The sequence below is a fragment of the Vulpes vulpes genome, chromosome 10 (genome assembly GCF_048418805.1).
Source record: "Vulpes vulpes isolate BD-2025 chromosome 10, VulVul3, whole genome shotgun sequence".
NCBI lineage: Eukaryota > Metazoa > Chordata > Mammalia > Carnivora > Canidae > Vulpes > Vulpes vulpes.
The window spans coordinates 9985041-9997704 of NC_132789.1; the positions used below are offsets into that span (position 1 = coordinate 9985041).

The following is a 12664-nucleotide window of genomic DNA, read 5'->3' on the forward strand; positions in this document are numbered from 1 at the left end:
GGGGGTCAGTGGTCGAGTGTGTCTGTCTGCCTTTGGCACAGGTCATGCATCAGGCTCTCCAAAGGGAGACTACTTCTCCCTCTGCCTATGTCTCTGCTTCTTTCTGTATGTCTCTCAAGAATAAAACAAAATAAATAAATAAAATAGTAGCATAACAATTTTCTCTAAAAAAGTCTCAAATCCTCTGTTTATTTACATAATTATTTAATTAATCATAAACCGGGCATCCCTGGGTGGCTTAGCAGTTTGGCACCTGCCTTCAGCCCAGAGCGTGACCCTGGAGTCACGGGATCGAGTCCCATATCAAGCTCCCTGCATGGAGCCTGCTTCTCTCCCTCTCTCTCTCCCTCTCCCCCTCTCTCTGATTCTCATGAGTAAAATCTTTTAAAAAATAATAATAATTAATCATAAACCAATCAGGTGGGGCACCTCAATGGCTCAGTCAGTTAAGCGTCTGCCTTTGGCCCAGGTCATGATTCTGGGGTCCTGGGATTGAGCCCTGCATGAGGCTCCCTGCTCACCGGGGAGTCTGCTTTTCCTTCTGCCCTTCCCCTTGATCATGCGTACTGTCTCTCTCTTTTTCTCTCTCCCTCTCAAATACATAAATGAATATCTTTTAAAAAAATCAGGCAACAAGGATGTTAGGTTTCAAGTTCAAAGAGGGAAAGCTACTGACACGTTTTGTTACTTGGGCAACGTTACCACTACTTACCCTACTGTGCTCTCTCATATTTCTTTTTTTTTTTTTTTAATTTTTATTTATTTGTTTATTCATGGAGACAGACACAGAGAGGGAGAGAGAGGCAGAGACACAGAGGGAGAAGCAGGCTCCATGCTGGGAGCCCGACGTGGGATTCGATCCCAGGTCTCCAGGATCACGCTCTGGACCGAAGGCGGCACTAAACCTCTGAGCCACCCGGGGTGCCCTCTCTCATATTTCATTAGGGAAAAATATACTCCTCTAAGACCACAAGTGCACCTCACCTTTGGGCTCAGTGATGATGTGGCTGACTCCAAGTCTCTGACAGACATAATGGAAGGCCTGGTTCCCTGGATTACACCACTGATCAATATAATCATTTGAGCATGTCCACAGCATGTTGTTCACTGTATCATAACAGGCACCTGCAAAAACAGCACACTTTATTCAGTTGCCATGTCACCATCTGCCTGTATACATATTTCTCCAAAGCACTGCTAAAGAATAGAAGGGTGGGTCTCTCCACTGCTGACAATTCACATCCCTATTCCCATATATTTATGTAGCAAAGCATTAGATTAGGGCTCAGCCAAAAGGAAGCACCCAATTTCTATTTTGCTTAACTCCTGTGTGAGAATGGAATAGGTCTCATGGAATAGAAAGTTCTTAGTAACTGACTTATTTGTGACCCTTTTAATTCCGAAAAGGATATAAATGGTTTAAACCAAAACCCAGGTACTAACAGGACTAATGAACATTAACACACAGTAGAAGCTTTAATAACCAAGTCCAAAACTTAGATATGAGCTTCCTAGGAGCCAAGGCAAAGAGAAAATCAAATATATTACATAATGTTCACTTCCTGACACTAAGAAGCATACTGATGCCTCATGGGAAATGAATCTCTTAAGGGTGCCTGAACTTTGAGAAATATTTGTTACAGGCATCATCATATAACCTGGACAGTATTTTCAATAGCAATTTAAGCAGAGGAATGCCATCTATGGTCATTTCTTATGATGATCCTTAAAATTAAGCAGTGGCATCAAAAAATTATTTCTTACTAGGAAAAGGAAATTGGCAAGATTTTTTGACAGAAATTGCAAAAACTTTGAATTTTCCAAGGAAAAGTGGGCATTTCTTACCCAATCCTGGTACAAGAGCACCACGACCCAGTGAGCTTCCAGCAGCATCTATGAGATCGGCACGACTTGTGAACTGACCATCCGAAATATTATATACCAAGCTAGAGGCAAGGACTTTGAAAACAAATATTAAGCTGTTTAATAAGCCTTACGGTGATGGTCTAGTTTTCAAAGTTTAAACTTTAGGCTCTTAAAAAGACTTTCATAAAAATCACACTTTTGCTGTCTATTGGTAGTAACAATGAGGAGACAGAATACAAACATAAGACCACAAAAAGGAGACAAGTGCTTGGCTCAGTCGGTTAAGCACCCAACTTAGGTCATGATTTCGGGGTCATGAGATCAAGTCTCGAGTTGGGCTCCACTCAGTGGGAAATCTGCTTTTCTCTCTCCGGTCCTCTTCTCACTTGCAGGGAGCTGGATGTGGGGCTCAATCCCAGGATTTCTGGGACTCAGGGATCATGACCTGAGCCAAAGGCAGACACTTAACCGACTAAGCCCCCAGGTGCCCCTCCCAAATCCCTTCCTTCATTGTTTGCCATGCATACATCTTTCCCCAACTTGGCCACTTATATGCATAATATCTGTTTTTCATGACTTAAACTCAAGACCTCAGGATGTATCTGCTTTCTACCCCACTCCACAATAACCCTTTCTCTCAGATTCTGCAGCATTTCATCTGCTCCCCATGGTTCCAGGAAGTAAAACATCACTGTGTATCATTTTCTATTTGTTTCACACACAAACGGTATTTCTCCCAACCAGATGAGGAGCTCCTCAAGGCAAGCACCACTTCCTACACATACTAGGTAGCCTCCACAGTGACCAATGTGGAACAAGACACAGAAGAAATTTAAGCATGTATTGATTTGTTGGCCTAGAGTAGAATCACTATGTATGTTAAAACCTCATGAAAAAATGGCACCGTGAAGGCCTGCTTTAATCAAATGGGGCCAATTTCAGTTGATGACAAAGCCATGCCAAGAAGACTAAAAAGAGTTTAACAAGACTAATGGTAAATAATCCAATTTAAAAATGGGTTTCAGGGGATCCCTGGGTGGCTCAGCAGTTTAGCGCCTGCCTTTGGCCCAGGGCGTGATCCTGGAGTCCCGGGATCAAGTCCTGCATTGGGCTCCCTGCATGGAGCCTGCTTCTCCCTCTGCCTGTGTCTCTGCCCCCCGCCCCCGTGTCTCTCATGAATAAATAAAATATTTTAAAATAAATAAATAATAAAGGTTTCAAAAGATACTTGTCCAAGGAGACATACAAATGGCCAATAAGCACAAGAAAAGATGTTCAACATTATTTGTCATTAGGGAAATACAAATCAAAACCACAAAGAAGTATCACTTCATACCCACTAGGATGGCCATAATTTTAAAAAGCAGAAAATAAATGTCACGGAGAATGTGGAGAAATTAGACCCTTTTATGTTGCTGATGAGAATGTAATACAGTACAGCCACTTTAAAAAACAGCTTGGTAGTCCCTTCAGAGGGTAAACATACAGCTACCATATGACCAGAATTTTACTCCTACGTATATACACAAGAGAGGTAGACATATGCCTACAAAAAACTTAACATGATTGTTCATAGCAGTATTACTCAAAATAGCCAGAAAGTAGAAACAACTCAAATGTCAACAAAATGGGATATTATCCATGCAATAGAATATAATTCAGCCATAAAAAAGAATGATGTAATAATTCCTACTATCAAATGGATGAATCTTAAAAACATTAAAAAAGAAGAAAGCCAATCACAAAAGCATATATATTATATAATCCCATAAATAGGAAAAGTCCAGGGATGAATCCGTACAGACAGAAGTAGACAAATGGATACCAGGAGCTGGGGTGAGGGAGGAAAAAGGGGGAGGGACTGCTAATGGGTATGGGGGGAGGTTCCTTTTTGAAGTGACAGAAAATGTTCTAGAATTAGATAGTGGTGATGAATGCATAAGTCTGAATATACTAAAAACCACTGAACTGTATACTTAAAAGGTGTCGATTTTATAGTATATTATAGCTCAATAAAGCTTGTACTAAAAAAAAAAAGAGACTAATAATAAATTTACACCGTTTATTTTAAGTGCTCAAGGGACATCTTGGTCACATGATCTTTTTGTTTTTAAAGATTATTTATTTATTTATTCATAGAGACACAGAGAGAGAGAGAGGCAGAGACACAGGCAGAGGGAGAAGCAGGCTCCATGCAGAGAGCCTGACGTGGGACTCGATCCAGGGTCTCCAGGATCAAGCCTAGGATCCAGGGTCTCCAGGATCACGCCCTAGGCTGCAGGCGGCACTAAACCGCTGCACCACCGGGGCTGCCCTTGGTCACATGATCTGTTAGAGAAAACAAGCTGTTGAGAAAAAGTCCAACCAATTTGATTCTAAAAGCAAAAGAATGTTGAGTTATTACAAATATTTAAATCCCACATACAATGTGTTGAATGTACCTGAAAGGGCCTAAAGGTTTATAATAGACACATGATTTTGTATAAAGTGCTGAGATCAAATTTGTATCTTCCGGCTTAGAGTATGAAATGCCTTTTAAAAAGACTACATTTGGAGCAGCCCCGGTGGCACAGCGGTTTAGCGCCTCCTGCAGTCTGGGGTGTGATCCTGGCGACCCAGGATTGAGTCCCACATCCAGCTTCCTGCTTGGAGCCTGCTTCTCCCTCTGCCTGTGTCTCTACCTCTCTCTCTCTCTCTGAATAAATAAGTAAATCTTAAAAAAAAAAAAAATGCAAAAAAATAAATAAAATAAAAAGACTACATTTTAAATATAATCCTTTAATGGGATAACTGTAAGCAAATCATTTTAAGAGAACAGAATATGAAAATATTGGGAAATGAAAATAAACAGATTTTAAAAACATTTTAATTTTATGTGTCTAAACAAATTTCAAAAAAAATCAAAATAAATAAATAAATAAATAAAAATAAATAAACAAATTTCATGGAAAAACACAAAAAGTGTTACCATATATGAAAGGAACATTTGAGTTTTTGTTTTTTGTTTCTTAGAAATACTCTAATACAACTTTATTGCATATGACCACCAAACAATAGTGTGAGATACTATTTTCCTTTTATTCTTTGCAGGTGGGAAACCTGAAGCTCAGAGGAGTTAAATGATGTCCCTAAGGTAGCAAAGCTACAAAATGGGAATGTAAAAGAAAGTTTTATTTTTTAATGATTTTAAGTAGTCTCTACACTCAGTGTGGGGCTTGAACTCACAACCCTCAGAGTTACACACTCCACCAAATGGGCCAGCCAGGTGCCCTAAAACATTTTTTGACTCTTGATTTTGATTCTATATTTTATTCCATTTAACTGTTTGGCTACTCTGAAGCCCAAATCACAATGCTTTAATTACTATAGTATGCCTCCCTCTTTTTTTTTTTTTTTTTTAATTTTTATTTATTTATGATAGTCACACAGAGAGAGAGAGAGAGAGAGGCAGAGACACAGGCAGAGGGAGAAGCAGGCTCCATGCACCGGGAGCCCGACATGGGATTCGATCCCGGGTCTCCAGGATCACGCCCTGGGCCAAAGGCAGGCGCCAAACCGCTGCGCCACCCAGGGATCCCCGCCTCCCTCTTTTATAAAAAAAAAAAAAAAAGTATATATACTTAATTAACAACATTAATTTCTGAATTAGATTTTTTTTTTTGCTTAACCTTTTATTTATGTGTCCTAAAATAGAGGCACTTCACATATTTTATTTAGTAATTTGGAATTTTATTCATAGTGGGTAGAACTCTTGCTGTGTTTATCAGTAAATAATATGGCAATTGAGTATTTTATTTCCCTAAAATAGTCCTGAATTCATTATTATTTCTAGTAATTTTATAGGATGATGGTTTTCAGAAGTATACTACTGTATCACCTACAAAAATTATAGTTTTGATTCTTTCTAAACTATTGACTATATTGATAAGTTTTGCTGTAATCAAAGAGCTACTACAAACAACTTTAACAGAGTAAGTTTAATATTATTAATAGAAAAGCCTTAAATTTCACAGTTAGAGACAATTGGGCAGAATGCCACAAATAAAATGCACTTACTTTTTAAAGATGACAAACCACTTGTTCCACCAAAAAGAGAACGGGTGGCAGAGCTGCCTGACCCCCCTGGTGGTGGGACCAGCATCACCAAGTATGTGCCACAGGTATAGATGGGCGTCTTCCGAAGCATTTTCAGAGGTAGCCCACAGCTAGTATTTGCTGGTGAAAGGAATGAAAATAGTGATAAGTATTTGACACACAGATTAATTTGAATGCCAAAGTAGATTACAGTATAATGAAGGAGCCCCATATTCAAACAAGGATATACCCAGATGTGGAAAATACAACAAGAAGCAGTAAACTAAAGAGAAATAATGATCTGGCCCAGTAGCCTGGCCCCAAGCTCCCTGTTTCATGAGCTGAACATTTCTCAAAGGTGTTCCCAATACTCAATATGCCTTTATGTCTCAAAACTTCTTTCAAAAGAATGAATCCTCACTTGGACTAGATCTCAGAATGAAAGAAGAATCCTACTGTTTGTGTTTCCCAGAAACTACACTCTAACAGACATCTTTTCATTTTATACAGAACAAATTCTACAGGTTGGGCTTATTACATTCATTACAAACAGCTCTGAACATGAAATCAGCCAGAAATTTCAATGTATAACTAATCAGTAAAAGCTTTCACAATACCTATCACAGAACCATTTTATACCTTCATGATTTATAACTCCTTCTATATATTATATATTTATAAAACATATATATTAAATATATTATACATATATTTAAGGTCAGTGACATAAACTATTATTAAATAATTATTATTTCTAATCAAGAGGTAAAAGATGCACCTCTAATCTCACCTCCTCACTGGGATATTTGAAAATACAAATTTAAGGACTTCCTATATACTACTCCAGTGAGATCTGATCATGGTAACAGAAAGTGAGACAGAATGCTTAACCTAGGAAGCTGTCAGGGTATAAAACAGAACAGCTCAGATAGATGTAAAAATTGCTTTTACATGTTTTAGATTAGAAAAAGGAGAAAAGTGAAACCCAATCTGTCTGATTTTTGTTTTGAATGCTTGTGCCTCTAAACAGCTCCATTAGAAACTCCAAATTCTCAACAAGTATATTCTTCATCTTCATCCAGGACATAAACTCAAGGGCATAAATTTCCACAGGTAAGAAACCCAAAAGGGGCAATGATTGGAAAATTAGCAACTTTATGAATATAGCATTTTCACCACGATGTTTTAATAGACAACTTATTAATAACATGGTTACAGGTATTAGTTTATCCCAGAATAAAACATTCTAGACCCTTTGAATGCTGAATCCTCAAAAGTCAGCCTAATAACTGGTGATTTTTTATGCAACAACATCATGTTAATGAATATGCAGAGAATGTATATAAAAGTATGAGCTCACATGTTTTGAATACAACAGCAGTTTTCACAGAATTCTAAACGTACCCTTGCCTTCTGAGTTCTTCTGATTTCTCTCATATCTCCTTTTCCAACAAAGATTCCTTTAGTACTTCTATTGTTGGGATAGGATGCAGTTTTCTCCCAAGGATAAACTCAGATCAAGCCTTCAGCTTGGGGATGCCTGGGTGGCTCAGAGGTTGAGCGTCTGCCTTGGCTCTGGGTGTGATCCTAGGCTGCAGGATCGAGTCCCATATTGAGCTCCTTGCAGGGAGCCTGCTTCTCCCTCTGCCCATGTCTCTGCCTCTCTCTCTCTCTCTCTCTCTCTCTCTCATGAAGCCTTCAACTTGTCAGGAAGCTATTTATTTTGTAAACCCACCATCCTCTACAAAGTATTCCTATCATTCTAATCATCCATATACCCAAGTTATGACAACTGTTAATAATCTCCCTACTTACATTTGATATAATAGAGACCCATGAAAATAAAATTATATCCTTAAATTCTAATATGAACTAAGAAGTATTTAATTTGATAGCCTTAAAATGAATTAATCAGTTTCTCTTCCCAACATTTCAGTATATAAAGGATAAAGCCTAAAATTATATTAAATTCATTAAATATATATTCATTCAGATGCATTTTTCTATATATACAGCATATGTTCTAGCCTTATCTTTTACTACAGTTCATGACTTGTTATAGAGTCACATAGTTGGTGTAATCTGAAAACTCATCAAGAATAATGGTTCCTAACCTTTTTTGGGTCAGAGATGGCCTTGAAAGTCTGGTGAAAATCAAGATGGATACACTTAAGATGTTGTTATGAAAGTTTGGGGAGTGTATTCATGAGCCTCTTAAGGGCTTATCTCAGTTAAGAACTCTTGCTTTCAAAGTACAGAACAGTGTGTTTAGTAGGCTACCTTTTATTAAGAAAAGGAGGAAAATAAGAACACATAATTGTATTTGCATAAAGAAATTCTGTAAGGCTATATAAAAACTAATAAATATAATCACCTATAGGAGGTAGTGCAGGGCAAAATGTATAATATGCCAAGATGCAGAAGAAAGATTTCTTTGTATATACCTTTTTATATTGCTTCTACTTTCAAACTCTGTACATGCGTTATTTATTTTAAAATATTAAGGTCCACAAACAAAAAATTAATTAATTAATTAATTAATTATTAAGGTGCAAACAGTAAATGATAAATTCTAGAAAAAGCAATCTCCCTTGTGGATGTTTGCCTCTTATTTGCTTGGCCAAAAAGTGAAGACAATGCCAAACATGAGTTTTTTACATTTGTGAAGCAGATGCTAAACATGAAATCAATTTACATTAACAGCAATGATAAGGTATTTACAGTTAAAGACAGAGCTATTTGGAATTATTATAGATTCATGCCAATTCATGTCCATAGCTAACAACATGTATTGGTTTGGAATTAAAAAAAAGACTGATAACTGGAGGGAGATAAAAAGGTGAATTATGTAAAGCAAAGTGCTTTGTATGACATACTGTAAGCACTCAAAAAGTACTGCCAACGGGGCGCCTGCCTGGCTCAGTCAGAGGAGCATGCGCTCTTGGTCTTGGGATTCTGAGTTCAAGCCTCACATTGGGTATAGAGATTACTAAAAATAGACTTGGGGGGAAAAAAAGTACTGCCCAAATTCCAGAGGGAGCTCTCACAAATCACAAGCTGAATATATCAAGCCATGAAAAGACATGGAGGAAACATAATGCATGCTACCAAGTGAAAGAAGCCAATCTATAAAGGCTACATGATATGTGATTCCAACTAGGGGGCATTCTGGAAAAGGCAGAACTATGAGGACAATAAAAAAGTCAGGGGTGGCCAGGCACAAGGGGAAGGAGAGATTAAATAGAGCACAAAGGATTTCTAGGGCAGTGAAACTACTTTGTATGATACCATAAGGATGAAGACCTGTCATCATGTATTTGTCCAAACCCACCGAGAGTAAACTTGAATGTAAACTATGGGCTTCAGGTGATTAATGTTATGTCACTGTAGGTTCACCAACTGTATAATGGGAGAGAGCTGTGCATGTGTGGGGGAAGGAGGTTTACAGGTACCTCCCTCTCAATTCTGCTATGAACCTAAAACTGCTCTAAAAAATAAGGTATTTAAAAATATGTACGTAGCTGAATGGAGCCACACAAGGTGAACAAACACAGTAAGCAAAGGGCCGCAACATACCTGCTTGGTCTTCTTTCAGTGTGTTGGAGATGGTGGAGCCAGTAAGGGCAGCCAGTGTTGCGGACGGGGAAGCTCTGTAACGTGAAAGTCTGCTCAGAAGCATTTCATTAATGCTTTTGGCAGATTCACCTTCTTTTCTCATTAGAATTGTGCGTTCCTGAAGTGGATTAGCTACAAATACACCATTTTCGACCTAGTATTTGAAGAAAAAGAGGTCCTTCAGTGATATTGGTTTCTACCAATCAGTGGATTTCTATTTGAGAATTGCATCACTGTGATCTGGTTGCTCAAAAACATTTCCAAAAACTGCATCTGAGTAGATGTACACTGCAAAATTTAAGTGTTCCATAGAAACTACTGAGAACAAAAGAAAGACAAAAGGTAAGTTTAAGTTTTCATTTTTCCCAAAAGCACAGATTCTAAAAGCAGCAAGCCAAGTTTAATAGGTTCTACAAAAGGCTGTTGATTAAAATTCCTTATACTGCATTCCATAGGCAGCTCTCACTAATTACAAGCTTCTGACAGGTATAAGTAAGAGAAGAGGAAAACAAATCAATCCATTTTTGATTTACTATTAAGTACAACTAAGAAGATAATGTCTTTTGGAAATATAGTGGCTAAAATCCAAATTCTGTGTTGACAGCGGTTAACATTCACTGCATGGACACTGACATAGCAATCCTGGAGAAAGACAGATTTTGTCTGCTAAAAATACATGGCAACATCAGCTAGGTCCTTGCTGGTGCTGGTCAGTTCTTCCTTCAACACTTGATTCCCCAGCAGAATCTCTACATTGGGGATTCCAGAATTCTTTCACCAATTTTGGAGCTTCACTTTAAGCAGAGCACCTAACTATCTTTCCTGCTAAAAAGATCCAGACCACTTACTGGAAGCTGCCCCCACTCATCCCTCTTCCAACTCAAGTATGTCTGTATCCACCCTCATTTATCCTTCCTTTCCTCTTATTTCAGAGGAAGAAGTGTTTTGCCTCCTGTGGTTTAAGGTTAACTCTTCTACTTCGGTCTCCTTGTTTCTTGTTGTTTTGTTTTGTTTTGTTTTTTAAGATTTTATGTATTTATTCATGAGAGATACAGAGAAAGAGAGCGGCAGAGACATAGGCAGAGAGAGAAGCAGGCTCTGCTCCTGCAGGGAGCCCGATGTGGGACTTGATCCAGGACCCCAGGATCATGCCCTGAGCCGAAGGCAGATGCTCAACCACTGAGCCACCCAGGTGTCCCCCATTTTCTGCTTCCTAACTGCTCCCTTAACTAACTCTCTCCTGCCCCATTATCATCAGTCTCCCTCAGGTCTTCCTTCTCCTTGGTTTCAAGTAGACATAGACTGACATAGGACCTTGGTGACCCACTGCAGTACCATCTCTTTTCTCCACTTCCATTCACTGACAAATGTTTCAAATGACATCGCATGCAGCTTCTGCATCTCCCAGCACCGTTCCAGAACCAAGTTCCTGGATCTGTTTGGAACCTCAGAAACTGGTGCCACCAGCAGAGGCAAGTGTGACTGGCCTGCCACTGCGGGGCAGAAAGGCAAGTAAAAAGCAAAGGAGTCCAATGTGAAAGGTTGGTAACAGAGAAGCAGCAAGAGAAAGCAAGCAATTCAGAAGCACAGCTTTGGAAAGGTTCCCAGAGAGGGCTGCACAGAGTTGGGGAGACTTTTATGATACATTCACAAGTGATGAGAGAAAGGATTTCTTGGCGAGTCCAAAAATGTTCTATTTCCTTGGCCATACTTCTTCCCTCTTTAGAGGGACTTAACTGCACCCCCTCTAACAGTGGACTTGCTTGATGGTCTAAGTGCAACCAAAACCTTCTACCTCTTCCTTATCTTCCATGGGGGCGCAGCCATGGTTGCTAGCCTTCTTGGGGTTCTCTTTCCTCAGTCTTGGTAGCAGAACACAATCCTGGTTTGTGTCTTTTTCATATGAACATTTATCTCTGTGTAAGGTACTCTGCTAGTGAGCAGAATCGACACAAGTCCGTATCTCCACTTACTTAAACAGAAGCTTGCCTAGGATGAGACCCAGCCTCTGGTGTGTAAGACTTCTGCCTGGAACACTCTGTCCCCAGATCTTCCATGCCTAGCTCTTTCCAATCATTCAGGTCTCAGGTACAATACCACCTCCTCAAAGAGACCTTCCTGATCACCAGTCTAAAGAATAATCTCCTCCACCCCTCCCCAAGCCAGAGCACATCACCCTGCTCTGTTACCCACACAGCACTGACTGCTCTCTAAAGTCATCTAACTCATTGCTTCCTTTATTGTTGGCTCCTCTACCTCTCCCCGCAACTGAATGCCAGCTCCTCGAGAACGGATTCCGCCTGCCTCGCTCACCATAACATCTTCAGCACTCAGGAGACAGCAATAAAATACTCAATGCCTTGCTGAATAAGCAAACCAGCATTCCTGCTTGAATCCAATCCCACCTCTTCTTGGTGTGACTCCCACGTTCCTATAAACAGACTTGTCCTTGCTACTGAGATCCAGTCCCACCCTCCCTGACTGCCTCCCACTCCCCGGCATTTCCTCCCGAATGGCCTACTGTCGCCTAAAATGTAACACATCCACGTTGTTCTCTCCCCACCCTCTGGCTAGAGCAACCCCTACCAAGCATAGCTATATTTAGGTCCCACAGCTCTAGGAAGAACCCTTCAAAGGCATCCAAGATAAAAATCAATCACTCTAAGTTGGCATTCGAAAGCATTACCCAATCTGGTCCCATGAGAAAAATCAATGGAGACCTTAAAAAAACGATACCATTGTGTTCAAGTACTTTGAAAATACCAAGAAGCTGATAAAGCATCTGGGGAAGCAAAGAGGGCTGTGGTTTGGTGCACAAGTGGTAAATCTGGGAACCTCTACTTGGCAGAGAAGCTTTTCAGGATGCAAAAGCTACTGATATAGAAAGGAGGGAAAGAGCCAGAAGGAGTAAGCAGCAGCGAGTTAGTGCCAAGAAGCTTCCCACCTGCCGACACCCAGCACAGGCCACCATCCTCGTAAGTTGAGGACTGACCCAGCCTCTTAACTGTTTTTCCTGTTTCCTTAACTGGCCTTCTGTTTCTACCCTGGCACTCCTATGATCCTCTCTGCACACCAGCCAATGATCATTCACTAAAGTAAACAAAACTAT

General features: G+C 39.7%; 1 protein-coding gene across 9 annotated transcripts in view; it reads right to left on the reverse strand.

The window, feature by feature from the left end:
- HECTD4 (HECT domain E3 ubiquitin protein ligase 4) overlaps positions 1–12664 on the reverse strand; it is a 185988-nt gene that overhangs the window by 97631 nt on the left and 75693 nt on the right. For all 9 annotated transcript variants that reach the window (XM_026018777.2, XM_072725162.1, XM_026018774.2 and 6 more), the window contains exons 8-11: positions 9517–9709; positions 5923–6081; positions 1846–1959; positions 985–1125 (exon numbers count right to left, since the gene is read on the reverse strand). In XM_026018777.2, the coding sequence (XP_025874562.2) occupies positions 985–1125; positions 1846–1959; positions 5923–6081; positions 9517–9709 (607 nt within the window). The remainder of the gene's footprint in view (positions 1–984; positions 1126–1845; positions 1960–5922; positions 6082–9516; positions 9710–12664) is intronic.